We start from the raw sequence: 27,948 nt of genomic DNA, 5'->3' as shown, positions 1-27,948 counted from the left end.
TTTGTAAAATTGATTGTAAATATAATTTACCTTTAATTGTTACTTCCCATATCTTTATGGGCCAAAATGGTTGTTCTTCACAATCGCTTTGCACCTCAAACCACATTCTTTGGGCTTGTCATTGGATTCGGAGAAAAGTAAATTAAGAACGGTACAAATGAATAGTTTATATCATTGAAACTGCATTAACACAATATATCATAATTTGTTCTACAAACTTTCAATTTCAGAGGCTCTATCCATGTGTAATGTAGGAACATAACTAAAATCTGAAACGTTCCCAGTTGAAAACAAACTCATTATGTTGAGATATGATGTGATCCAAAATTACATCTGACATTTCCTTATAAGGAAGACCATGAATTACAGAGAGAGGCATCTCAAAATATACAACCTTAAAATGCACTCTACATAATTAAGTGAGATCAATTTACATCACTGTGAAAAGGACCCCCCCAAAAAAAAGGGTATTGCGAAGCCTGAAACTTTACATGGTTTTGTCCACTACACAACGGCTGACTCAATCTTTTCTAGTGTTTCCAACCTGGTTTTTCTCTTCCAACCTTTCATTGAAGCTACGAGGTTGATCAGCCCCACAATTTGACTTTTGCTATATTCCTGCGTGCAAAAGGATTTTCAATATTATGATGTAACAGAATACATTTAGTAGCAGAAAGAGAGCAAAAGTTTTGACATAACACAAAAAAATTTCTTACAGGGTGAGCAGCTGCCCAGTGAACATATTCAGTTTCCGGTAGGTAGTAAGCCTGCTCAAAATGGGGAGAGAAGGAGAGAGGGAACTCAAGTTAATTATGATAGATTTTTCAATGAAAATTTCTAATGCAGTAAAGATTCATGTCAAACAGATCAAGGTGTACCCATCAAATTATACTAACAAAACTACTTTGAGTTCATAATCTGCACATGAACTTACAAAATTATTCAGCAATTTACTATGCTCATACTCACCTTGATGAAAGTTTCAACTATTTGTAACTTTGGCTTGACATTCATGGAGACAAAATGTTGGAGACCATTGATTAAAACCTGATAAGAATAAACACAGCAGTCAACTTCTCTTAAGTCAAAATACAAAAGGGAACAGTAAAATATTCAAATGCCCAACACAACTTAATAAGTACCTGAAGATCTAATGACATGAGAGCTCGTCCTTCATCAGTACATCTCTTTACTCTTGATAGACCTTCTATAAGAGTTTCAGCAACAATTTCAACTCCATATTCTAACAGGCGGTCTTGAACCTTGACAAACAGTAGCATAGTTTCAGATAGTAAGTCCTTTTCACATGATCAAGTTTGCCTTCTTCTTAGTTCACAGCTATGACATTAATGCATTCATGCATATACAATTAAAGTCACTCAGTGAACCTAAGAGAAGAAAGCTGGTGGGCGATATAAATAGATTTCATATTTCCATAGCCATGTAAAATCAATACATTTCATTCATGTTTTGATTAATTGTTTGAGTGCTTGTCGGCCACTGTGTGTAGGTTAGGTGAATAATTGATTGCCTGATAAAATCTAGATTTAAGTTTTAACCATTACCTCTTTGCGAATACCTCCATGAGCAAGCCTTGTTTTATAGTGCTTAAATTCTCCCAACAACAAATCAACATATCTGTCATTAAGCAACCAGGGTCAGAGAATGTAGAAGTAGTTTCACATGAGATAACAACCTTAAGAAAAAAAAGTAATTTAGAAATAAAGGATAATCCAAGTTAACAGACCCATTATGTTCAAGTCCAAGCTCCTTTACTTCCCATTTAGCATTAGAAATTCGATCAACATAGCTGCAAAAAAAGAGCTTATCCCATTAAAGGAGATCGGAATAGCCAAGACAAGAATTAGAGACCAGATGCAAAAAAGGTACTGCCAGAGGTGGTGTTTTTTTTTTTTTTTTTGCGGGGCTGAAACAGAAAAATAAAAAGAAGAAAATCCTTTCTATGCTTTAGCTTGCGGCAATTCCTTCTAATTGGAATTACCTGGGTCTACTATCATTTACTAATGCAACTTGTTTTCCTAGTTCAAGAATTAAGAAACATTTTTGCAAGCATTAAAACCCTTGTAACCACTATTAAGATTATGGCTTAGTTAAGGAAATCATGTACAACAAGGATTGGTTTCCAGCAACTAGTGACAACTTGGGGTATAAAATCATTTTACACGCAAATCTTAAGGTAAGCAATCAATTATTTATATATATGGTCATAATTGTCATTTTAAAGTATGTTGAACTAAAGTAGGCATCCAGAAACAAATGAAAGGGAGAGAAAAATTTCTTTATTTCAACTGAAAACTAATGACTTTTAGATTGACAAATCACAATGATAGATTTAAAGAATAAGTTTCACCAACAATGTCCAAATTGGATGGAGTTTATAGAAGAATTGCACATTTTAACAAATTCTGCAAAAATATTTAATTATTGACTTGGAAAGATCAAAATGCCCTTCATCAAAAGTTTCATGGATTTCTGTCATTAACCTCATCAAAAGCATCTAACATCTGTAAAGCACCATCTAGAGTTTATCAAGCACTATCTAAAAGGGTATCAGGCACTGTTCAGTGCACAAGACAATGTTGTCGAACATACCAGATGCTCAACAAACACTGGATGGTATACTCAACATGTTACACGAATTTAACATATAAAAGGGGCTTTTTCGTACATCTAGGTCATCATTTGGGTAATATATGCAAGAATTATTCCTATTTTGAAAAATTAAAACAAAAAACCTAAAACCTTGATTACTTTTGCAAAAAACCTTTCAAAGAAAGGTTGTCTGGCAATTCTTTACTAGCCTTTCCAAAAATAACTTTTGCAGCATAGCAATTGTGCAATAAGAGGTTATAACTCACCATAGAATATAAATGCTACAGCAGAGTGAGAGTAACAGTGTGTGTGATTTTTTGAGCATTCTCAAATTGGATGCTGTTCCATTAGTCTATAGTTTTTCTTTGCTCAGTTCTTGTTTTCTTTTTGACAAGAACTCTTTACATGAGATGGGGCCCCGGTTCCAGACTAAATTATGGGAGAAAAAGGCGGACGTGAGACACAGAAAATGCCAAATCTGAGCAGTTTTATACCAAATACAATGGTAACGCCCTTTCTCTTTGTGTCTATACACATAAGAATCAATGGACCATCTTTTCATAAATAAAGAAACTTAAATCACTCAATAAATACCCTTTCAATGGTTGTGATTAAATCTTATATGTGACACTTCAAGGATGCATATATGTAGATTTGATACATATAATATTAATTCATTTATGAAATGGAACCTCTAATGTTTCCCCAAAAAAAAACAAAAAACAAAAGAAGAACAATATTTTTATGATCTTACCCATCAATATGGAGCAGTAATCTTGCAGTTGTCCTATGTATGTGCTCCGTAAGATCTGGCACAGAGTCCACCTGACAAAGACCAAATAATTTCAAGACTAATTTCATCTTAACGTTTGTTTACCAGTAGAAAAGAATTATAATTATGGAAAGCAACTAAAGCGCTCTAAGAAGAGTTATAAAATCAAAATCATCCAAAAACCACATCCCATTTCTGCTGAAGAGAAATACAAAGTGAAAATGGAGAAATCAAGTCAACACAAGCATCAATCAATTGAAAATGGTATTAGCCAAAATTTTTCTGATATTTAATTAATAAGCAAACTAATGAAAAGTTATGTCCTTTCTCAATTTCCTATATTCCATACCACAATGACTGTTTATAAACACTCCAAGACATGCAAAAAGGAAACATACCAGGTGGACATAGAAATCTTCAACTGCATTACTTTGCAGAAGCATTGACTGGAGATGAGTTCTTGATCTATACAAAAACCGAGCAACAAGAGATATAGTGTCAGCACCTGCACACCTTTCCTGCAACATAATGGTCATATTATATATACACAAATAATATACATAATGCTTCATTCTATATTTGAGCAACAAATTTACAGAAAGAAATCTATGGTACAGTGTACTCAAGGAAATGATGCAAATTCATAGAATGTAATGATAAAATCTGTTAGAGGAGAAAGTTTCATTACTTCTTTGCAACAAAATACATTCTTTTTTTAATTAAATCAAATGAAATAGGAAGAATTCTATTATTTTAAGACGGAGTTAAGATGATTTACGAGACCTTAAAATACAAGAGGAAGAAAGCAAAAGAATGACATAGACTTGGGGAGGTTTACCCAATACCCCATTATAAGAATATTTTTTCACTCTTTCTCAAGTAATAGGTGAGTGTCCAAAAACACAGAGACTGGTTCCTTATCGTTTTGGGGTATTGCAAAAATCCAATTTACTCAATATATCATGAATATGCAGTCTAAGAAAACACTTGGATGAAGGATCTCTGCATTTATATCCTCTCTTGACCTACCACCAACTCATCCTGCTATTTTTTTTTTCTCTCCATGATAGAAATATAATTATTTATATACATTCATATATTCTGTCTTAACCAAGTGGCATATGTTTCAAGTAAGAATCCGTATGGATGCTTGGTCGTATAGCACTGAACCAATGGTTTGCAGGATTAATGGAGGCCCTAACTCTGGAGTATAAAGAGATATACGAAAGTATATCAGTGAACATTTATGATAGGCTATTTTCTTCTACAAGCCACTGAATGAGAATGGCCCAATATGCTGCCTTTAAAGCTGAAACACATACACTTCCGTAAGCTGCAGGAAACCTCCCATAAAGGTACAACACCTAGATGTCAATCTTCTACAACAATGTCCTTTCACAATACGCCAGATTAGCATCTGTAAAAACTTCTATCTTCTAAGTGGTTTCCCTCCCAAAGTGAGGATGATTTCAGACAATCTATATATTGATATAAGATGGTGCATCTGAAAAGATATACAACTGGGCAAACAAATATGCTTTTCTTAAAGCCTAGTACATTAGACAACCAAGCATTTAAGAGAAACAACCAGTATTTATCCTCTATCCATTTACAAGAGTTCCTCCACTGAACTTATAAAGTGACACCATTAGTGTATCTACAACATTACAACCAAGTGCCATGTATGCATTAACTGCAAAGTTACAATAATTCAAAAAGGTCAGAATATCCTCTTCTTTGACTCAATTACATTAACATGTTAAAAAAATTTATCATCAGCACATTGTCAAAATCAGTGGCGTTTCCTGGTATGTTAAATAGAGCATACGATCCAACCAACAATTTCTATATGCAATCTTCAACTAGTTCATGTGCCACTTCCTCTCATTTCCATGTGGAATTCCACAGGGCAATATGCCTGGGACCTAGAATTCTGGCCAACTCTTTAATTGTCCCCCAGAAACTACTCATAAGTTTGGATTCATAAAAAATCCCATGTAAAAAGTGCCCAATAAGTTGCATTTTAAAATCATCCTGAATTCCAAGTTCGCTGGCATTATGATACAATTTGGTAATCCATTAAAGAACTTTTGCTTTAGAATAAACACCATATACAAATTCTGATGAGAGCATTGCTCTCCTTCTTCCCTTCTCCATTCTAAATGGCTCTAATATTCTTTCTTGCCTTGCCTCTCTGCAGTTCCCCATAAAATTCCTAAAAACCTGGCTGGGGCCATATAAACTCTCAAAGTTCCTCTCTCAACTTCATGTCTTTCCCCATCAATCATAGCTCTAAATCTACAAAGGATTCATGCAAAATTCTTTTGATCAAATACTGCAGTTCTTTACTCCCAAGTAGGGCAGCAATGAGTCGAGCCAAAAGTCGAGCCGAGCTCGAGCTCAAGCAGCTCGAGTACCCTTTCGAGTCAAGCTCGAGCCACCCACTATTCGGCTTGAGAGGCTCACCAATGGCTCGAAAGGGTATAACTGTAATTTTTTAAAGTATTAGGGGGTTATGTGTGATTTACCATCTCCTATATAAATTATTCCAATTCCCAAACCCTAACTTCTTTCTCCAACGGCCAGCCGACACTTTCTCCTTTCTTTTCTTCTTATTTTTCCTCCTCCTCCTTTTTCCTTCATCTTCACCTTTCTTCTTTCTTCTCCTTCTGTCTTCCATCTCTTTCCTTCTCTCTCTTCTCTTCTCTTTTCTCTCCTCTTCTCTATTATTCTCTGTCTCACAGCCGGTGGAATTTTCAGCGATGTATTGCGGCTGGTCTCTTCTTTTTGTTTGTAGATGTGGTGAATTCGGGCCTAATTTTGGGAGATAACTTGTGGGACGTTTGGGGTTTGAGGTGGTTTGAAGAATTTGATGATGGGTTGGTGACAATTAGCCAATGTTCTGAAAACTGGACCGGTTCGACCGGGAGCTGGCGGTATCTCCGGTCTAGTATTTTCTAAAACCGGCATTTTCAGTTAAATCGGATTGAGCCGCGGTTGGACCGCCAGAATAGTGCCGAGTCGCCGTCCATTGGCAACTCAATCCCGCCAGATTCCGGCATCGTTCGACGGAGAAAACACCACCATTCGACTTGACAGCATCTCCACGACAAAACCCATCCATTTTCAGGGGCCGTCGTCCAGCCTTCGTCACTCGCCGTCCACCTAAAGTTCACGCGACCGTCGGATTTCGTTCTTGATTTTGGAAATTTCCGACGCCGATGGAACTCCCTAACACCACCATCAGATTCGCAGGAACCTATACATCAAAAGTCCCATGATTCCAACTTCGATTGGCTGTCGATCGTCACTGCCGCCACCACTCACCAGTCTCTTTGCGCGACAGGGGTGTTTTAGACAGATTTCAAACCTTAAGGGAGTATTATAGGGGTGTTTTTGATAAATTTCAAACATTTAGGGACTAAAAATAATTTTACAGAATACGGTCCAACCAACCGATCCAACTAGTCAAACCGGTCAAACCGAAAACCGGACCCTTGAACGGGTCATAGTTCGGTCCAGTTTTCGGAACATTGCAATTAGCCTTTTTATGGGGTTACTCTTAAACGAGCCGTTCGCAAGCCGAACTCGAGCTCAAAAAATTTAACGAGCTTGAGCTTCAAGCCTGGTTTTCAGAGCTCGTCAAAACCAAGCTCGAGCTCGAACTCGTTAAATTTTCACGAACTGAGCTTCGAGCATCGTAGTGTTCGGCTTGGCTCGACTCATATATAACCCTACTCCCAAGTGTACGTTCAAAATCAAGATCAAAAGACCACACAGAAACCAAAAATTTTATGATTCATGACCATCAAGTATCACAACTCAAATAAAACGTCTTTGTCACCAAGCAATTATTCCCGCACACATCTATTCCTCCTTTTCTCGTTGAGAAAATACTTTTTAAGCAAATCAGTATAAGATGGTTATATACAAAGACATCAATAAACTGAACCACCTAAAAGCTTAGGAACTATCAAGAAAGTGAAAAATAGAAAATAATGAGTATAACACCTTACAAAGAGACATTGATATAATAAATCATTAGACACAGGAAAACCAACAAACCAGAAAATATTGCCAAAAGATATAACGTAGTAATATACAAAGACATCAATAAACTGAACCTACAAGCTAAGGATCTATCAAGAAAGTTGAAAATAGAATATTGAGTATTACAACTAACAAAGAGATTGATATAAGAGTACAGAGGAAAAATGACGAAATTATTGCCAAAAGTCACAAAGTAACATGAGAAGTTTCAACTAGAGAAGCCAACAAATATTAAAGGAACAACAGAAAGTTGGTAATGGCAGAAGCATAAAATTCTCTCAGATGGTAAACTTCTGCCATCTGAATGATAAAAGCCTTTCCATGGCTGAGAAAAAGAATATGAAAATGAATAACTTCAAAGAAAATATAACCCTAAAAATTTAGAATGTTTGATTTTAAGAATAAAAGATTGTAATCTTCTAAAAAGTGGAACAATAAGAAACAATTTATGCTTCAGAATGTCAATAATCATAAAATGACAACCATAATGATGGATAGCTTAGAGAAGATGCAACATAACCACTAGGATACATAGAATATGGATTAAAAGGCAAAAGCAAACAATAACAGTACATATTACACATATTTTGGCAATGGAATCTGAAAAACGTGAGGATTCTAATATTCTGGATCCTAAAGCATTATTATGCAAGTGATACATAGAAAAGTTGGAGGCAGGTCAGGAAAAACCATATGACAATCTAATCGAATGAATGCCTTGACTAAGTAATGCACAATACCTTGAGACCAAAAGATGAGCCTGGTGGGTGACTCGGAGGACTAGTAGGTGTAACATCCACATGAGTCAAAGGTGCAGGTGAAGAGGGTAAAAATGATGTCAACTGTGGTTTTAACCACTCATCACAATCTTGTGCTATCCTGGTTAAGGCTGTCTTCAGCCGATCTGGGTATCATAAGAAGATACAATTCTTGTTATGTGTCAACCAAAATCTTAAGTAGTTCATTTCAGATACATTGATTTCTTACCACATGATGAAATAAAGAAGAAATATAAGAAATGAAAGAAAGAATATAAAGCTGGTAAATATATAATATACCAAAAGATGGAGAGCTGAAAAAAAAAAAAAAACAACAACAGCGACACAAAGACCTTACAATTAAGTGGGTTGTTTGAGCCTTTTGCATTTGAATTATTGTTTTGCTGACCGAATGTTTCAAATACATAATAGAAAAAAACGTCAAACAATTGGCATATCCCCTGCAACAATATACTGAATCAGGAAAAACAACTTAGAGAAGAAAATTAAACGAAAAACATAATTTACATTGCATAAAAGCTAAATAAATATTGAGTAACTAATAAGAACATACCTTAAAAAACTCAAAATTAACAATTTCTAATTTCTGCATAAGCCTTGCATATTTATCCATCGACCTAATATGTTAAAAGATCAAGACAGATGAATACATCTTATATAAAATAATCAAGGTCCTATGGTCTAAAACAAAGAGAGTTTTTATACATTTTTTTTCACAGAAAGTATAGAACATCTGACCTGAGAAGGCAAAGAGATGATCCTGTTTGGGCAGTTGTTTCGTCATCGTTTGAATTTGAAGAGTGAATTCTCCGATTATTGGATTTTGAAATTCGACTTGGAAGTTGACTATCTTCATCTATAAAATCTGCAAGAAGATCTTCATTTTCATCTTCTAGGATCGAATTGATACCATTCATGCGACTTGCACCACCACTTTTTGGAGTGGCCTTATCACCATGACAATAATCATTAATATTTCCATCGCATTCCCCAGCAGTAGCTCCATTAAGTTGGGGGGAATTAGGACCTTCTTTGGAAGTATATGTTAATTTTACTGAAAAAGGGTTCCCAGATTTAACCCAATGAGAAAATCCACTTTTCTCGGCACTGCTACTGACTGAATTCGCAGATTTATCAGAATGAAGTACTCTAGCATTAGAAGAGTTGGATGAAGCAATTAAAGCTGCTCCATCACCTACAAGCCCAGCAAAACTAACCCCTTCTACAGTATCTGGCGGCAATTTCATCCAAATTTCCTTCTCCAGAACCATTTTAAGCGCCTGGAAAATAAGCAAAAAGTATCTTTAGTCATGTTGCACACCACATCAAGGTTGTCTCAACAAGTTATCAATTAGTTGGCACCATCACATGGGAAGCAGAATTATATACCACAAGTATTTGTCGACTAATAAATTCAGTCAGCAATTATTGCTTGGGAAACAATATGAAATGCTGAAACCATGATTACAACAAATTGATGTACATGGCCATATTCTAATATCCTATCTTAATGTTAACTGACTGATGCAAACAGTTTGGAACCATAATTGTATGATCGATAAAGTGGCTATTACTAATATAGCTGATGATGTAAAGAATATTATTTCAGAAGAAAAAAAAAAAATCAAATGTTGTTCTTAGTTCTCAAATACCGATGAAGTAAAAATCACATTTCCATCTATTTTGCAGTGAAGTTTGAAGTTGGAAATTGTATATAATATAAAAAACATTAAATTGGAGAATGACATGAATATGTTATGCTCATTGCATGGCAACTGATGTGCCTTGTCATCAAAACATAGATACCACACAAGATATGAAATCAAGTATAGAATGATACTGACAACCATATAAAAAACAAGAGGCTACAGTTCCCAACTTACAAATATACTTTGACGATGAAATGCTACAAAATAATTTTCACAAACAGCCTTCAATTTGTGCCTGAACTCAACTGCCTCAATCCCACAGAAGGCTTCCCCAGCCAAGATGAAGACATTCAAATCTTCGTAATTTTTCAAGAATTGGTGAATGCTTGTAGAACAAACCGCAGCTGAAGAAAGCAATACTGATACCCGACTAGTCGTAAGTTGCCAAAGATTCTTACGGCCTCTCAGAAGAGTTTGTGAAACAAAAGCAGTAGCATCTTTTCGGAGCTGATACCATGGGGATCCACTACTGGATGCTGCACTACCATCATCCCTAGCCTCCTCTACAGAACCTTGAGATTCTATGCATGTTGAACTAGTCCCTGCTGGCTCAGCCAAAGAGATGGTGGTTGTAGATTCCACTGCAGAAGACAAACCAGACGTCTTGTCTACAGATTCAGAGAGAGAGTCATTAACTCCCATGGAATTGCAAGAATTTCTACTGAGTGAATCAATTTGCTGAACCTCTCCTGAACTCCAAGAGATATCACTATCCTTTTTCCTATTTGAGGTCTGACACAGAGAACTCTGCACCAAATTGTCATTATTTGATTACATTTGTGTTTCATAGGCAAAATAAACATAAGAAAGGTACCCAAAGAGAAATTTGGAAATACATAATTACTTGTGGATTGGGGCACATGGATTGGGGGAAAGGATGAGAGAAAGAATACAAAGTTATGCCCTAAAATTGGAAATTTCTCTACATGAAAGCAACCTTTTCATCTAACAAAATCATGGCCACATTTTTTGATTTAGGGCACTGAGTTGATTAAAAGAACTCTAGATCTAGGTTGTACAACTTAAATTAACTTAGAAGTTCTAAATTGTACAGCTCCACCATGCCTCATTGTACACAATATGAGGCAGAAACAACCATGTCCACTAAACCTAGCGAAAGAAAATAGCGACAAACATAACCATCAGATAATAATTGTCAAAATGACAGGAAATACACAAATGAATGGAATTACTTGTAAGAAGCTAGAGGTATTTAGAATCACAGCTAATTATTCATTGCAGACAAAAAAAAAAAAAAAAAAAAAAAAGATGAATATTGAAAATAAAGCTCTTTCGATAAAAATACTTAGTTTTGTAGTAATTAACTTTATTAGAAAATACACTAGAGTTGTTCATGGAGATCAAATATAGGGGAGGTCAATATAATTTTTTAAACAGGAGATGATGTCCCAACAATTTCATAAGTTTCATACAACTAACGACAGCACTAAGAACAGAGTAACGCCGAAGAAAATAAAGCAATGTGCCATGGAAAGTAAATCTGCCAATCACATTCAGTAGGCAAACACAGACAACTATTAAATCTAGAAACAAATGTGACATCAGCATAATGAGAAAAAGTAGAGAAGAGTAATTCACTTAAACAATAATAGAGAAGTGCTATAGAAAATAATATGAAGTTGTATCACAAAAGATAAGAAAATATGTAATAAAACCAAATAAACAGACCAGATAAGAAAATGAAAGAACTTTACCTTATTCTCTGGCTGAAAGCTCATAATTTCATGATATGAACACATCAACTTAAATAAAACGGCTAACGTTTTCAATAAACACTGTCTGAACTTAGATTCAGGTATCCTCAGGCACAGATCACTGTAGGTAAGTCTGAATTGAACTAAAATAAATCAGTAACTGTATCAAAATTAGTATTTTGTCCGTTAAAGAACTGTGAAAGTTTATAGAAAATACCTGCAATTTTGCATGTCCAAATCATGATCCTGTAAAATTAGTTAGTATATTAGAAAAAATGACCTTTAATAGAACAGTAAGGAGCCGATGAATTTCAACAAAGAAAAGGATAGATAAATACCAAGAGTAAGACAATAGATATTGAATAACCACAACTATATGTTTCATGCATGTCTATATGTAATTTCATATATCCTCCCGACCAAAAATACACATACGTGCATGCTCATGCTTAAGCATGTATAATCTGTTTCAATAATTTGAAATATGGATCCATAAGAAATAAATCCAGAGTTAGTTAATGATAAGACATTACAGTAAGGTGTACAAGAATCAGTCTTGAAGTAAACTGAGTGCTTGTCTAATTGGACTTGTCTGCTTGTCCAAGAGCTTTTTAATGTCAAAAGTTCTTCTCAAATTCTTCTGTTGTTTGGTTGCAACTCAAAAGAAGCTTATAAGTTACCAAATAGAAGTTTTAAGTCTACTAGGAGAATCTCGAATTTTCGGCTTTTCCTATAAGCTGTTTTTGAGAAAGAGTCAAAATATCCCCTCGTTAGTTTAAATCTTTTACTATATCATTTCTTTTACATTAAAACCTTTTTTGGTAATTTAATACTAGAAAGTTTTATTAAATTTATCCAACCAAACAACTAACAACTTTCATAAAAGCTCAATTACTATAAAATATTCTTGATGTATTTCCAAAAGCTTTACTTGAAGAAAACAAGCTAAGTCCACTCTAACAAAATATAATGGTTAATCGTATTTATGTTGGTGCCAAATAGTATATTTTTCTTAGGAACACATATATGATTATATAAGAGATATTTTTTTATTATTCATAAAATTGGCTATGCATATCCACACCTCTAGCACTATACTCTTCAACACAAAGTGGGTCTCCGAAATAACTTCCTGCATAAAGAAGCTTTGTATCTTCTCAGCAAGACCAGATACATCCCCGATTAATGCATAAGCATCAACAACCTGAAAAGAATTACAGTAATTCATGAAACAACCTGAAAATTGTGAGAGGCCTTGTAAATTAATAAATAATATTACTTAAGAGAAGGGGAAAAAAATGATGTTCAACTTGGCAAACTAAGTGAACCAAATCAAGTACGAGAAGAATGATGCTATATTAATTAAGATAATTGATTAATCAATCTTAAGCTCATAAAATGTGATGCAAGGGAGAAGTTAATCAGCTCACGTATAAACTAAATTGAAAGCTCATATATAGTCAATACTGAGTGCTTTGGGAAGTAAAGTATTGGTGGTATTTCAACCCAGCAAGAGGAGAGAGAAAAGCAGATTACTCCACTGCATCAAGTTCTGGTCAATATCATGAAAGCAACAAATCCCCAATAGGGTAAAAGGGTTCCGAGAATTTAATAAATTTATATGTCTATATGCATAAATGTAGTTTTTGAACTGTAACGGAAACAGAAAGGTAATCCTTCTGCTCCATTTTCCACTTAATAGAACCCATAAGAGTTGTCCAGTCTTGAAAATTAATTCACATAATTTCAGAACCTTCCTAAATTGTCCCCTTTCACATTCCTGTCAGTTGATTGCCAATGCATTAAATATCATCAAGAAAAGAGCGATTAAGGAAATTAATACTCTCTCACCAAATTCTCTCCACACAAATTTGGACTTTTAAAATGGGTTATCAATTCCGTCAAAGGGAGTTCATCAATTATTTGAAAAGGATATCGATTTATCACTTGTGATGCAAACAATAGAATGTCAAGATGCTTAAAAGTAGAAATTAAAACTACATGCATGCACTACTTTGGAAAGAATGAAGAACTTATCCATTTCACATCAAAGACAGATATACTGACATTAATATATGCCTCCTCTTTAAACTCCTGGCACACTCCCAACAGTAAAGAATCCAGCTTCTGAAGAGTTCTGCTCAGCCAAACCTGTATCATTTTTTGTACCAAATAAAAGGTTCAGAAAATAACCTGTAAACAACAAAAGCAAAAATATATACATTTTTTATTTTTTATTTTGATAGGGAACAAGTAATTATAGTTCTATCAAAAAGAGTGTAAAACATAGTAGTATGAACCAGTGGTCCATCCTACATGATTTACAAATTAGTGAACCAAAATGCTTCTATAGTGTTGACTCAATACTCCAACCGGCCCCAAAATTAGTGTACCTCTGCTTCTTAATTTTCCAGAATGGAAAAGAAAAAAAAGCGACAGTTGAATTCTAGTAAACCCAAAGGCCAAAATTTATATCATCTCAAGGTGAAAAAAGTGTCATAAGAAATTTTAACTTTGCAAAGTAGATTTAATAAAATTTTAAGAAGAATAAAATAATAGAACCCTATTTGATTTAAGTTATCAAAAATTTCTTAAGAGAAATTTAATATTCACCTCAACACCACGGCTCATCTCTTGTATTGCTGAGAGCTCTGAATAACTATCTAGTAGCTGCAAATACTCAGAGAGGACTTGAAATGCCTGTACAATGATATACATTAAGCCTACATTTTAGAAATGCTACGTACAACTATTAATAATACAACATAAAATAAGAAAAGAGTAATAGAAATTTGAAGTTTTCCCAGATATGTATACAGACCTTGCAGTAATTTCCTCCCTCAACAAGGGATTCAAGTGCCAATTGCATGTCCCGAGCAACACAAAGCTCAGTCAATATTGGAATCATGTCCTGCAACAGGGAACAATGGTGATACATGAACTCCCTAGACTAATGTGTGTTTTTTGGCGAGCAGTTGTACCAGTAATAAAAAGACACTTCAAAATCAAAAAGTCTTAAAAAATTATGACTAAAGTAGAAGACAGCATAGAAATAAGAGTGATGGCATTGCGATCATTACAAATCAGCAAATACAAAACTCAGATCAGTCTCACTGTCCTGGATCTATTATTTGGTACTTATATAAAATGTAGTATCAGGCAGTGATAAAGAATTCAATGTTCAAAGAATAGGACAGCATAATCAGGATTAGGATGTGTTATGCTAGCCAACAACAGAGGTCAGAACAGTAAAAAAAAATCAGTGAGAAGCTAGATGTGATATTGATAAGAGAGAAAAAATTAGGGAAGAACATTACACATAGAAATGTACTGGTACAAAGGAGGGACCCTGATAGGCCTCCTATAACTAAGCTGTACAAGAAGAAGAAGGGAAAGGGCAGCCAGGGAAATTCAGATTAGAGTTAGTTAGGTGGAATCTCCATGTAAGGGAGTGCGGAGAGTGTAATTTCAGTTGTATATAAGAGGGGGCCCCCCCGGTTTCGCGGGGGGGGGGGGGGGGGGGGGGGGGGTGTGTGGGGGGGAATGTGTTGTGGGGGTGTGGTTTGTTTGGGGGGAAGGGGATGGCTGGCTAATAGGATCATGAAATTCTGGAATTATTGTTGGAGGCCACTAGCCCCTCGAAGTGCTAGTCACCCCTTTTATTTTTCTGTCATTGTTATTTCCTGTATTCAGTTTGTTTGGCCATCATTTTCATTTCAATATATCAGTATAATTTTCCAGTTACTTAGAGGTGATGTTGAGTGTTAACAAATAGCATTTTTATTGAGCATTGCGGTTGTGTTCTCATCAAATTGGTATCAAAGCTAGGTTGGGGAATGGTAAAATCCAAGATGGAGAACATAATGGATAACGTTGAAAAGGAAATGAAAACAGTGAAGGAAAGCATGGACACGATGAAAACTAACGTGGGAAGTGTTAAAGAGTATTTAATGGAGATGCGCGAATTAATGCATATGAGGGAATAAAGGGATGAGAAACGATATCGGGAGAAGGAGAAATCATCCTCGTCGTATGAGGGAATAAAGGGATGAGAAACGATATCGGGAGAAGGAGAAATCATCCTCGTCGTCGAAGAATCAGAATTCTAGCCGAGACAAGGAACTTGAACGAAAACACAATGGTATGGTGATAATGAGAAGGAGGACAAGAAGATTCGCAAACTGGAGTTGCCGATATTTAACAGAGATGATCCTTTTGGATGGACCTTCAGAGTGGATCGGTACTTTACGGTCAATCGTTACGAGAAAGAAGAGAAAGCACAAGCTGTGACGGTGTGTATGGAGGGTCGAGCCTTGAACTGGTATCAATGGGTCGAATCCCGGTCGCCAATAACTTCTTGGAGCTCTTTCAAATCGGCGCTAGTCTAATGATTCCGACCATCATATAAGGGGTCTGCTTATGAAGCACTGGTGGCGTTGAGGCAAACTGGGACTGTGATTGAATATCGCGAACATTTTGAAGAACTCTCAGCTCCTCTGCATGAGTTAGGAGAAGATCTCCTAATGGGCATCTTTGCAAATGGCCTTAGAGAGGCGTTACGGGCTGAACTAAGGCTAAGTAAGTCCAAAAGTTTGTTTGAACTCATTGACCACGCCCACCGAATAGAAGAAAAGAATTGGGTCCTCGACAAAACTAAGCCCAGGTTTTCCAAAGCCCAAACAAGCCTTCTTCTCCAGATCTGGGTCATCTAAATTGGTGGAATACGACAATCAAACCCACTGAACCAAGACAAAGTAATCGTGTGTGGGACAAGAGAGAAAAACCGATGGAAGGAACAACAACTCCACCCCGAAATGACGGATTCCGACGGTTAACAAAGGCCGATTTGCAATATAAACGAGAAAGGGGACTTTGTTTCCGGTGTGACGAGAAATTCGGTCCCAATCATTAGTGTAAGAGTCGATCTCTCCAGGTTTTATTGCTGCTTGACAACTATGAGACTAATAGAGGAGAACCCATGAGTGAGCCAGAGGCAAAAATTACCGCAAAAGGTAATCCTCTATCTCTATCCATGAACTCAATTGTTGGCATTACATCGGATCGAACCATGAAGCTTCAAGGACAGATTGGGAGTGAGGAGGTGATTGTGTTAGTGGATAGCGAAGCCTTACACAATTTTATCTCACATGCCTTAGTGCAAAAACTGGAAATTCCGATTGATGGAGCTAAGTCTTTCGGGGTCATAGTTGGTAATGGGTTCAAAATCAAGGGTGAAGGGATCTGTAGGGATGTGAAGTTAGAAATGCAAGGGATGGAAGTTCAACAAAATTTTTTTCCATTTCAATTGGGTGGGGCCGATGTGGTCCTTAGAATTGCTTGGTTAAGCACCTTGGGAGATGTTTATTCCAATTGGGGTAAGTTGACTATGGCGTTTGCTAAGGGAGGGAAGTAGGTGATACTCAAGGGTGATCCTTCACTTGCTAAGATAGTAGTTTCTCTGAAAACTTTACTCAGGATGTTGCCAATGGAGGGGGATGGATACTTGGTGGAATGCAGTTCAATAAAGGTCAAGGATAGTCAGGAAGAAGGAAAATTGGAACCTGCGATGGTTGAGGTGTTCAATGATTTCGCCCAAGTTTTTGACTAAACTACTAGACTCCCTCCCCGCAGAAAACTAGACCATGCCATCACCCTTTAACCTGGAGCCAACCTACCCAACATTAGACCATACAAATACCCTTACCTCCAAAAGAATGAGATTGAGAGATTAGTTGGGGAAATGATGGATGCAGGAATTATCCAACCTAGCACAAGCCCTTACGCCAGCCCCGTGTTGTTAGTTAAGAAAAAGGATGAGAGTTGGCGATTCTATGTCGACTTTAAAGCCTTAAACAGCATTACCATACCCAACAAGTTCCCTATTCCATCCATGGAAGAGTTGTTGGATGAGCTAGCGGGGGCTACAGTTTTTTCCAAGTTAGATTTAAAGTTCGGGTATCATCAAATTCGAGTTAAAGAGAAGGACATTCCAAAGACAGCCTTCCGCACCAACGAAGGCTATTATGAGTTCTTGGTGATGCCTTTTGGGTTAACGAATGCACCATCCACCTTCTAGGCCCTTATGAATACGATTTTTCGACCATTATTACGGAAGTTCATTCTGGTTTTTTTTAACGATATTCTTATCTACAGCCTGGACATGACTACCCACATTCACCATTTGCGGCAAGCTTTCAAGATTCTGCAAGATAATGCATTGGTGGTCAATCAAAAGAAATGCCTATTTGCACAATATAAGTTAGAATATCTGGGTCACTTAATCTCAGCCAAGGGGGTAAAGGTTGATCCGCAGAAGATCGAATCGATGACATCTTGGCCTGTACCGCACAATGTGAAAAGTTTGAGAGAGTTTTAGGGCTTACGGGGTATTACCGGCAATTTGTGAAAGGCTATGGTTCCATCGCTCAACCACTTACCCAATTGTTAAAAAAAGATTCCTTTATTTGGGCTGATGAAGCTAAACGGGCACTTGATAATCTTAAGACTGCCATGACTACTGTTCTCATCTTGACAATACCCAATTTTGAGCTTCCATTTGAAATTTAGACAGATGCTTCAAGGGCTGGAATGGGTTTTGTTTTAGTTCAGAATGCTAGGCCTATTGCTTTCATCAGTAAGGCTTTCTCACTTCAATCTCGGCTTAAGTTAGTCTACGAACGGGAACTTATGGCTATTGTCTTTGCCATCCGTAAATGGAGTCATTATCTCATTGGTCGCAAATTTATCATCAAGACGGACCAACGAACCTTGCAATTTCTTACGGACCAAAAGGTTAAAACGTCAGAACAACACAAGTGGATTTCAAAGCTCATGGGATACTTATTTGAGATTCACTACTTTCCAAGCAATTCTAACATAGTGGCTGATGCTTTATCCCATCGAGAGGACACAAGGGAACTCATTGCCATTACCACGGTTCAGTTCACTGATTATGATGCGTTAGCCGCTGAAGCGTAAGTTGATCCGAAGTTACAAGTCCTTTTTCAGGACCTCATTTTCGACCCCAGTAGTCGCCCTCACTACCAACTTCGTAAAGGTTGTTTATTGTTTCAAAACAAGTTCGTACTCCCTAAAAACTCAACATTCATTCCTAAGTTACTAGAGGAATTTCATTGTAGTCCTAGTGGTGGCCACTCTGGCTTCTTTCGGACTTATAAAAGAATAGTTGTTGTTGTGTTGTGGGAGGGTATTAGACGGGATGTGCTAAAATTTGTTCAAACATGTGCCACTTGCCAAGTTAACAAGCACTCTTCACTCAGACTAGCAGGGTTGTTACAGCCTCTTCCTATCCCAACCCAAGTGTTTGATGATCTTTCAATGGACTTCATAAGTGGGTTGCCTAGGGCCAAAGGTTATGATACTATTTTTGTGATGGTCGATCGCCTGACGAAATACTCTCACTTCCTCTTGTTAGCCCATCCTTACACCGCCAACGATGTCGCTAATGTGTTTATGTGTGAGGTGGTCAAACTTCATGGCTTCCCACAATCTATTGTTTCTAATCGCGACAGGGTATTCATGAGCCAGTTCTAGCAAGAATTGTTTAAATCAGCAGGAACATCTCTTAAATTTAGCTCCGCCTATCATCCCCAAACAGATGGGCAAACGGAGGTGGTTAACCAATGCTTAGAGGCCTACCTCCGCTGTTTTTGCAGCTCCCAACCCCAGCAGTGGCCCAAATGGTTAGCGTAGGCTGAGTTTTGGTACAACACTACGTACCACAGCTCCACCAAAATGACCCCTTTCAAGGCTCTATATGGCAGGGATCCTCCCATTCTTTTAAAGCTCACTAACTGTCCCTCATTGGTGGAAGATGTCAATCGACAGATTAGGGACAGAAATGCCATATTGGAAGAGCTCAAGCATAATTTGGTTGTAGCCCAAGATCAAATGAAGCAGTCTGCAAATTCACACTGCAGGGATGTCTCTTTTCAATCCGGGGATTTAATATACTTGAATCTCCAGCCGTATCGGTTTTGGTCCTTAGCTAGGAAGCTCAATGAGAAGCTAAGCCCTCGCTTTTATGGCCCTTTTAAGGTGTTAGATAGGGTGGGTCAAATGGCTTATCGATTGGACCTTCCCCCTACTTCTCGTATCCACCCGATGTTTCATGTTTCCCAAATTAAACAAAGTCTTCATTCTTCAGTACCTGTCCAACAACTTCCCTCTTTTCTGACTAACGACTTGGAACTTCAAGTGCACCTTGAAGCTGTCCTCTCCACTCGCCAACTACTGGATGGCTCTCTGGAAGTTCTGATTAAATGGTAGGACCTCCCACATTTGAAGCCACTTGAAGGCTTATGACATGATTCTTCTGTAGTTCCCAGATTTTCACCTTGAGGACAAAGTGGGTGTCAAAGGGGGGGTATCGATAAGCCTCCTATAACTAAGTTGTACAAGAAGAAGAAGGGAAACGGTAGCCAGGGAAATTCAATTAGAATGGGCAGTAAGGGAAATTCATATTAGAGTTAGTTAGGTGGAATCTCCACGTAAGGGAGTGCGAAGAGTGTGATTTTAGTTGTATATAAGGGGGGGAAATAGCTAGCTAATGGGATCATGAAATCTGGAATTATTGTTGGAGGCCACTAGCCCCTCGAAGTGCTAGTCACCCCTTTTATTTTTTTGTCGTTATTTCCTGTATTCAGTTTGTTTGGCCATCATTTTCATTTCAATATATCCGTATAATTTTCCAGTTACTTAGAGGTGATGCTGAGTGTTAACAAATAGCATTTTTATTGAGCATTACGGTTGTGTTCTCATCAGACCCCACATTAGCTTACCAAAGGAAGAGGAACAGTAACATAAAGAGATGTTGAAAAGAAAGAAAAGACTGCTACAAATACATCATTGACTGAGACTTATGTATCACTCTACACGAAGTACAATGGAGCATGAAAATTTTTACCAATAGCCAAGCCTAAAGAACATACAGGACTCTCTAAACAAAGTGGCTACAATATGATGTTAGAATCCCACCATTTTTTCACAAATAAAATGTGTTGAGTTACTACTTAACTTATAAGATTAAGGTTATAGGTAAGTGACCAACAATAGTAACTAAATCCTATGACATCCCTCATGTGCACTTTCACGTGGACCAAATACAGACCATAATCACAAATTCAACCATAACCACAAATATAACTTACTATAATTTAATTATTATAAGAGGGTGATTCAAACACAAGACCAATTGATCAACAAGAGTCTAGTACCATGTTTAGTCATCATGACTCAAAAACTTAAGCTTACATGTAAGGGCCTGAACAATAGAATTAAGTTATTTATATATATATCAAGATATGAAAAAACCCAGGAAATTGTAATCACAGTTTTGGTTGATAAGGTGTCAAAATAAAGAAATATACCAGAAGTGTTTGCTTCTTTTTCGAATTAGCATTTACAATGAGATCCCTTGAAACTTCATTGATTGATGAGTTTATATGGCGTCTTCCATTCTACAAACACAAAAATAACTATACATAAACCAAATCGATTAAGTAAATGGATGGTGGTAGTAGCTTGAAGGAATAAATGAATCGGAAATTCCACATGTTCCTGAATGTAAGCAAATGGGAGAGGACATTTTTGGTCAATATGGGGTTCTTTAAATACTTAAGCAATTACCATGCGAAAACTTACCATACAGATAACATTAGCAACCTTCAAGTCTTTCTCCAGTTCCCTGACTAAATTCATCCCCTTCACTGCCCAAGAGCAAGTATTAATATTCCTTCCCATATAACATAATTGCATTTCAAACATCATACCAATGGCGACTAAAATCAGATTTAGACTTAAAATAAGAAACACTTAACCCGAAGAAGGAAAGAAAAAGAAAATAAGAGAAATAGCAAGCGAAAAGGCTGAAAAACTGAACTGTTCTGCATGATATTCAAGAGATGAATGTTATAATATTTCAAACCTCTAGATATAATGAGTAACAACACTAGAACTGACAGATTAACTGTCAAACCAAACAAATAACGGTATTAGAATATATTGACACATAAATTGACAGTTCTATCTCTAAATAACTAAAGAGAGAAGGGAGCAAATAAAGTTCCACACATACAGTCCAATACAAAAGAGCCAAAGGTTGTTGGTAATTCAGGGGCACTGGTGGGGTTCCTAGCGGCCCATACCCACATTTCTTTAGATAAATGAAGAAATCACTTCCCATCCACTTGACTCCCAACAATTTAAATTCCTTTCTCAAACTTAATTATCAACTCAACAACTGATCAAGGACTTTGGGTCCAAACCACATGAAAACTTGGACAATGCATTAATAACAAATGTAAATGATCTTCAGGATCAGTCCTAGGATAAATGAGTGAGATTGCCTTGGAAAAGAGTAATATCATCTAAGTTGGAAGCTTCTGGTATAAATTTTAAATCCAAGGCTTTATCTCAAACTGGTAAAATTGCACCTTCTCTTAAAAGTTTCATTTCTTTCCTAGTCTATAGTCAGCAGCTGATACATGATTTTTCTTCTTTATGAGGTTTGAATGAAATGGTCATTTTAACAAGCAGGGCATAGGTTCTAAATATATCAACTTTCAGAATAGAGAATCAAACCTCAACAAGGTCTAAGGGTTGAAAAAATAAAACAAGTTTCTCCACTCAAAATTTAAAAAGGTTCCTCAGAATTTAGGTTAATATCGGTGACACCATGAACAGATGATCAAACCAAGAAACAGTCACTCTGTCTCTAACACACACATACAAGGATGGAGGGAAAAGAAAAAAGAGAAAAGTCTCCAAACTAAAATAAGCAAACAATTTTACATGTATAATAGCTGTAGATGAAATGAACACTTAGGTCGGACAAAGATAATATGACATCAAGGAACCACATTCAGTCACATTATGGTTAATATAATTTAAGAGGCAAACAAAGACCTTATAAAATCAAATCCAAGTAGTAAAATAATGGTTAAAGACATCTCATACGAAAAACATAAGATTATCTTATAACAATGAGATTTCTAGTAATCTAATTGTAAAAACAAAAATAAAATATACCATAAGAAAGTATTATTGATACAATTTCTAAGGCTGATCAAAACAACTTACCCATAACTTCATGATGCTCCATGACATTGCGAGATAGAAGCTCAGCTACTCTATCTAGTTGTGATATTCGAAGAGTGGCCTACAAATGAAGATTTCACTTGATTTAAGCTTAAATTTGTTCAAAATTTAAGAAAGATTCAGCTTTCAATACAAGAACCCTCTATGTACTGTTAGTTATTACTCACAAACAAAAAAAGTAACCCTTACATTAACCACATATGACATGAATCCAAAAATGAAATTTAAAAAAAAAAAAAAAAAAAAAAAATCAATACAATCAAATGACAAGGAGACAAAACTCAAGTAAAGTAAAATCAAGCATGGAATACTAGAAGCATAGACACAAATCTATGAAAGCCTCAACACATTTTACAATGGTAAAGTCACCACTGAGGTATACGGTTACACAAATTAATTTCTATAATTAACAGATTGATTCAATTTTATCACATATCTAACCACCCAATTGGAGAATCAAGAAAACCAGAAGCTTCATAGCTCCAAACAATCCAACAGACATCCAACAACCAGCTGAAGGAAGGTTACGTAACCTACTGTCCAACAACTAAAAGGAGGCACATGCATTCATTAAGAGGGAGCCAAAGGTCCACAATCAACCTCTGGTCTAGACTCAGAACCTCATATCAATTAAGAAAAAAAATCAGAGTTATACCTGTTTCTCAAAATATTCAAGCTCATTTTCTTCAGAGGGAATATGCTCTAAAATATGACTTATTGGATCAAAATCCTGCACAAAGATATATATAACAGCTTAATTTAGCAAATAATCCAACTTTGATAAAGGCATAAAGATAAGAGCGCAGAGAGGGATAGAGATATAATAATGTTAAGCTAGCCAAAATACAAACATGCAGGCAAAAGATATAGAAGTTACCAGATCTTATCTTTATTTGTTTGTACGCAAATGTATGCAAATGATTTCCAGGGATTGCAGAAAGAGAAGGAATAAGCAAGACAGAGAGAAATGAAGATTTATTCATATCCATTTTGAGATATCGATGAGAAAACAAACTAATAATCTCTCTATGAACTTCTTAACTATCTCCGACAAAAGAAATATTCAAGCAGCTACTAAGGGTGCCACCTTTTCATATCTAAACCCAAAAAATTCCAAATGAGTATGGGAAGATGTTGATTCAAAAGCTCAGATAGACTAAAGAAAATAAAGTGATCTGAATATAAGTGCCAATTACAGTTCACCATAATAGAGAAAAACAATTCACCATAATAGAGAAAAACTACACACCTAATTGTAAGGCAACCCATTTCATGATCGACTGATGCTTCTATAATGCAGAAATTTTACAAGCAAGCTATTCCTTCAAGTCATAAATGCATAAAATAAGAGTCATATTTTTACAGAAGAAAAGTAACTGTTCCATAATGAAGCTAAATTTGGAAACAAGACCATTAAATGAACTGTCAATAGCTTGTCAAGACATGCAAATATACAAAGTCTCAAACAAAGTAGAAAAGAAAGACATCAAATTAAACTGGAGAGGCATTTGTAAGAAAGTAGAACCTCTTTGTAGAACTCTTCTTCTAGCTCTTCCACTATCTCAACCTGAGGTCTACTTCCATATATAGAGCGAAGTTCTTCAGAACTCGACGGAAGACTGAACCTTTGGTGAGCAGGCAGTCCTGCAAGAGCACGAGCAACAACTGCAGCTGCCGCAGCCCTAGCTGGAACCTGGAGAAAGTAACAAAGAATACATTAATCCAATTCTGACAATAAATGACTTGTTTGAAGTTTCAAAAAAAAGGATACCAAAAGCACAATGTACGCAAGACTGCCAAGTCTTAGTTCCCATAAAAGAATCCCTCATTTCAAGACTCTATCAAGTCCTTCATCCAACATAAACCTTAACCATCCAAGTCACCAAAATATCCAACTTCAATGTTCAAAAAACTATTACAACACTAGAACAACACCCACAGACTTGGGCTTATTTCAGCAAAATGCAGCCCAAAACGTCAACCCAATAACTACAAAAATATATACCTAAAATATTCATATAGCTTCCCTAGCTATCCTTACCCATAATGCATCAAACAAACTGCAAACCTTCAGCCATTAGTTGCCACAAACATGGTAGTAGACCGCCACTAAATTCTCAGCCACAAAAGCAGTCGATTCTGAATATTTCAACTTATTTGAATCCTAACTCACCACAAGATGAAGCAAACTGATACACTAAGGTGTGGGATGTAATTTGGATCAGATGGTAATGATGACGTGAATTTTACAGAAAAAGAAAAATAAAGTTTACTCCACCATCATAACAAAGTACACGTGAAGAGTCCTTTAAAAGGCCTTTAAACTTCATAATTAACAAAATTAAAGCACCAAGTTTTTCACATGGAATTGAGTTGGCCAAATTTAGGACTCTCATCTTTGTTTTGGACCAAGATCAATGGAGGGAAATTCAACAACCAATGCATAGAGACAGAAGTAAATGCATTGGTTGATTGGTTATTCAATCACAGCCTAACTGCCACTTTGGTTCTCATGCATTGATCAAACCTACTCCATAAACCCAACCGAATACCTTGAAGAAAGACCATCATAATACATAAAGCAAAAAGAAATTTCTTGTCTTTTTTTTGAATTCATAAATAGAAAAATCTTTCTCAAATGATAACCTATTGCCCTGAAGGCATCTAATTACTATAACCTATTGCCCTGAAGGCATCTAATTACTATAATATTTGCATTAGAAAAAGGATTCTTATTATAATTATTAGTCATATAATGATATCCGCAACTGCCATGGGAAAGCTGAAATCTTGCTATGTATCTCACCGGCATTGTAAATCAGTAGGGTCAATTCATTTTTTTATGAATATGAATATACTATCCAAGCTTAAGCTTGTATTTCTTTCCCCAATTTAAAGTTACACCTAAACTTGCTTTCAAGAATGATCAATAAAAATGGCTTCCACAAAAGCAATGCTAAAGTAAACTCCAAAATATCCAAGGTATTGGCATGGAGCTAGAAAAATTAAACTGGAATTTACCAAGTATCTCCATCTAGTAATGCTAAACTCGAAAATTAGCAGTGCCATATCTTTAATGTTACTAGGCCTCTAAAATGATCAAAGCTCTGTAGGTTTCAGGAATTAATCATTTCAACATTCCTTGATACATATAAGAGTATCCAGAGTAAGACCAGGACTGTCCTGATCCCAGCAATGAGTAAGTACATATAACACACAATTTGAGATCCTAATTCTATTGAATTAACTGCATTTAATAGAATTGTAAAAATAAAAATAAAAATACCTCGGGCCGATCAGAAGAGGAAGGCAATAGTCCAATGGATCTAGCGGAGCGTACGGAACTAAGAATCTTCTCACCGACCTTGGACAAATCCATTCCGCCTCCTTGGAATAACAAGAACGGGACCAAGAAGAAGACGCTAGAGCTCTGGAAACCTCCTCCCTCCCTCAAATCTTCATTGAACAGAAAAGGATTCCCCGATACGGTAACGAATGGGAACAGATTCGGCTGCATCTCAACTCCACGCCCCTAGATCACAACTTGTTGAACTGTAAGCCATTTGATTCGAGTGTTACAAAGAGATCTAATTGGAAATTTAGATGTGATAAGTTCCAGAGGAGTGGTGATGGTGATAACTGTTGGGCTCTGTTTGTTTGGTAGGGAAACTGATTATTATTGATTTTATTTGTATGACTTTCTGTAGCTCTGTGTAGGCTGTAGCGAGCTCAAGCTGACTTCACTTAGAGACCATTATATTTGGTTCTAGTGTAACGAATCCACGTAAGAAGCGTATTGGTGGGGAGGTCTTAGTTTTGTAAACAGGGAGTTCCCCATCTAATAGGTTAGTTATTTTGGTGTGAAACTCTTGATTTGTAGTAGGTGATATTAAATCCAATTCGGCTTTTGATGTCTCATCAAATATTTATGTGGGAGTATCCATATATAATTGTGGATTTACACGAGAGTAAGATAGACGGATAGATAAGGGGTCCTACCTATGACGAGAGCGTCATAGGATTGGATAGAGAAGAATGTAATAAATCTCACATCGAAAATGTATTGAAGAGATTTTGGGTTTATAAATGAAGGGAATCCCTGCACCTAATAAGTTAGTTTTTTTTGTATGAAACTCCTAGCCCTTAACACTAGCCATGAGCAACGCAAGTCTTCCCAATTTTGGATTTCAGATTTTAAAAAAAAAATGAAATGAAAAGTCTTTTCAAACAATTTTTTTTTATATTTCTCGAAAAATTATTTCTTTATAATACTATTTAAGTTTTTATGAATTAGTCTTTGAATACTATTTAAGTTTTTATGAATTGTTTTTTTATCACAAACTCAATGGTCATTATTCGATTTTATATTAATTAAATTATTTACAACAATCACTCTATATGCAATTGCAATTTGAAAATTTATATTCTACATAATTAAATAATTATTAAATCCAACAAAATCAAATCAAATCATTTGCCATGACTGTGTGATTCAGTATCTAACTCATAATTTATATAAGTAATTATACTACACAATTTTTTTTTCAGTTCCATTGGACTAGCTTGAAATAAATTCAACCCAAAGACACGTTTATCGTCCTAATATTTTTCAATTACTAGACAAACCTCCCTTCCCCATAAGATTTGTAATTTTTAAAAATTATATTTTATTCAAATCTTACTAATTATTGAAGTTATATTTTATATTTGAATTGACTGACAAAAGTTCTTCTAAACTTTCTGAATTATAAAAAAAAAAAAATTTATTTATTTATTTATTTTATGATAGAAGATGTTCGACAATTTGGATCAGTTTATGTGTACATCAACTAATCTTTCAGAATTCTAAAACTGTTGATTGAGTAAGAGCTCTAGTGGCTATCCCTATTAACAATTGAGGAGGGATTCGAACACAAAAAATCTCTTGAATAATGCATTTAAGAGTCACTATCGAACCACTCAATCACCCAAAGATAGTTAATTATAAAAAATTCTCCTACCAATAATTATTATATATTAAAATAAACGACAAAATGGAACAAATTTTATTCATTTATAATAATGTAATTTTTAATTATTTACTAACATAAGATGAATTTTTAATATTATATTAAACCTAGATGTTTTTGACATTAAATAGAATTATTATTAGTAAAATGGTCATTGTTGGTCACACGAGGGCGGAAATGTTT

General features: G+C 35.9%; 1 protein-coding gene across 1 annotated transcript; it reads right to left on the bottom strand.

Annotated features, from left to right (window-relative positions):
• Positions 1–284: 284 nt before the first annotated feature.
• LOC116126513 (syndetin) lies at positions 285–26,497 on the bottom strand. Its single transcript, XM_031412223.1, has 25 exons — positions 26,043–26,497; positions 24,282–24,449; positions 23,412–23,486; positions 22,739–22,817; positions 21,302–21,366; positions 21,028–21,117; positions 14,460–14,549; positions 14,252–14,338; positions 13,706–13,789; positions 12,723–12,842; positions 11,860–11,884; positions 11,639–11,781; positions 10,098–10,670; positions 8,953–9,494; positions 8,768–8,831; positions 8,552–8,654; positions 8,176–8,339; positions 3,784–3,903; positions 3,368–3,438; positions 1,748–1,810; positions 1,566–1,638; positions 1,143–1,262; positions 970–1,047; positions 717–767; positions 285–618 (listed from the first exon to the last, which is right to left on the bottom strand). The coding sequence occupies exons 1-25, from the start codon at positions 26,271–26,273 to the stop codon at positions 505–507; spliced, it is 3,393 nt and encodes a 1,130-aa protein (XP_031268083.1). The 5' UTR covers positions 26,274–26,497; the 3' UTR covers positions 285–504.
• Between the last annotated feature and the right edge of the window lie 1,451 nt (positions 26,498–27,948).

Source organism: Pistacia vera, unplaced genomic scaffold (genome assembly GCF_008641045.1).
Source record: "Pistacia vera cultivar Batoury unplaced genomic scaffold, PisVer_v2 Contig100, whole genome shotgun sequence".
Taxonomy (NCBI): domain Eukaryota; kingdom Viridiplantae; phylum Streptophyta; class Magnoliopsida; order Sapindales; family Anacardiaceae; genus Pistacia; species Pistacia vera.
This window is presented reverse-complemented; position numbering and strand designations above follow the sequence as displayed.

Bases quoted from the DNA above. Each gene is read 5' to 3' on its own strand.
- LOC116126513 (XM_031412223.1), bottom strand. From the start codon at position 26,273: ATGCAGCCGAATCTGTTCCCATTCGTTACCGTATCGGGGAATCCTTTT. The intron at 9,495-10,097 runs GTAAGTTGGGAA...CTTATTTTCCAG, and splicing joins TTCATCGTCAAAGTATATTT to GCGCTTAAAATGGTTCTGGA. The intron at 8,832-8,952 runs GTCAGATGTTCT...TTAACATATTAG, and splicing joins TCATCTCTTTGCCTTCTCAG to GTCGATGGATAAATATGCAA.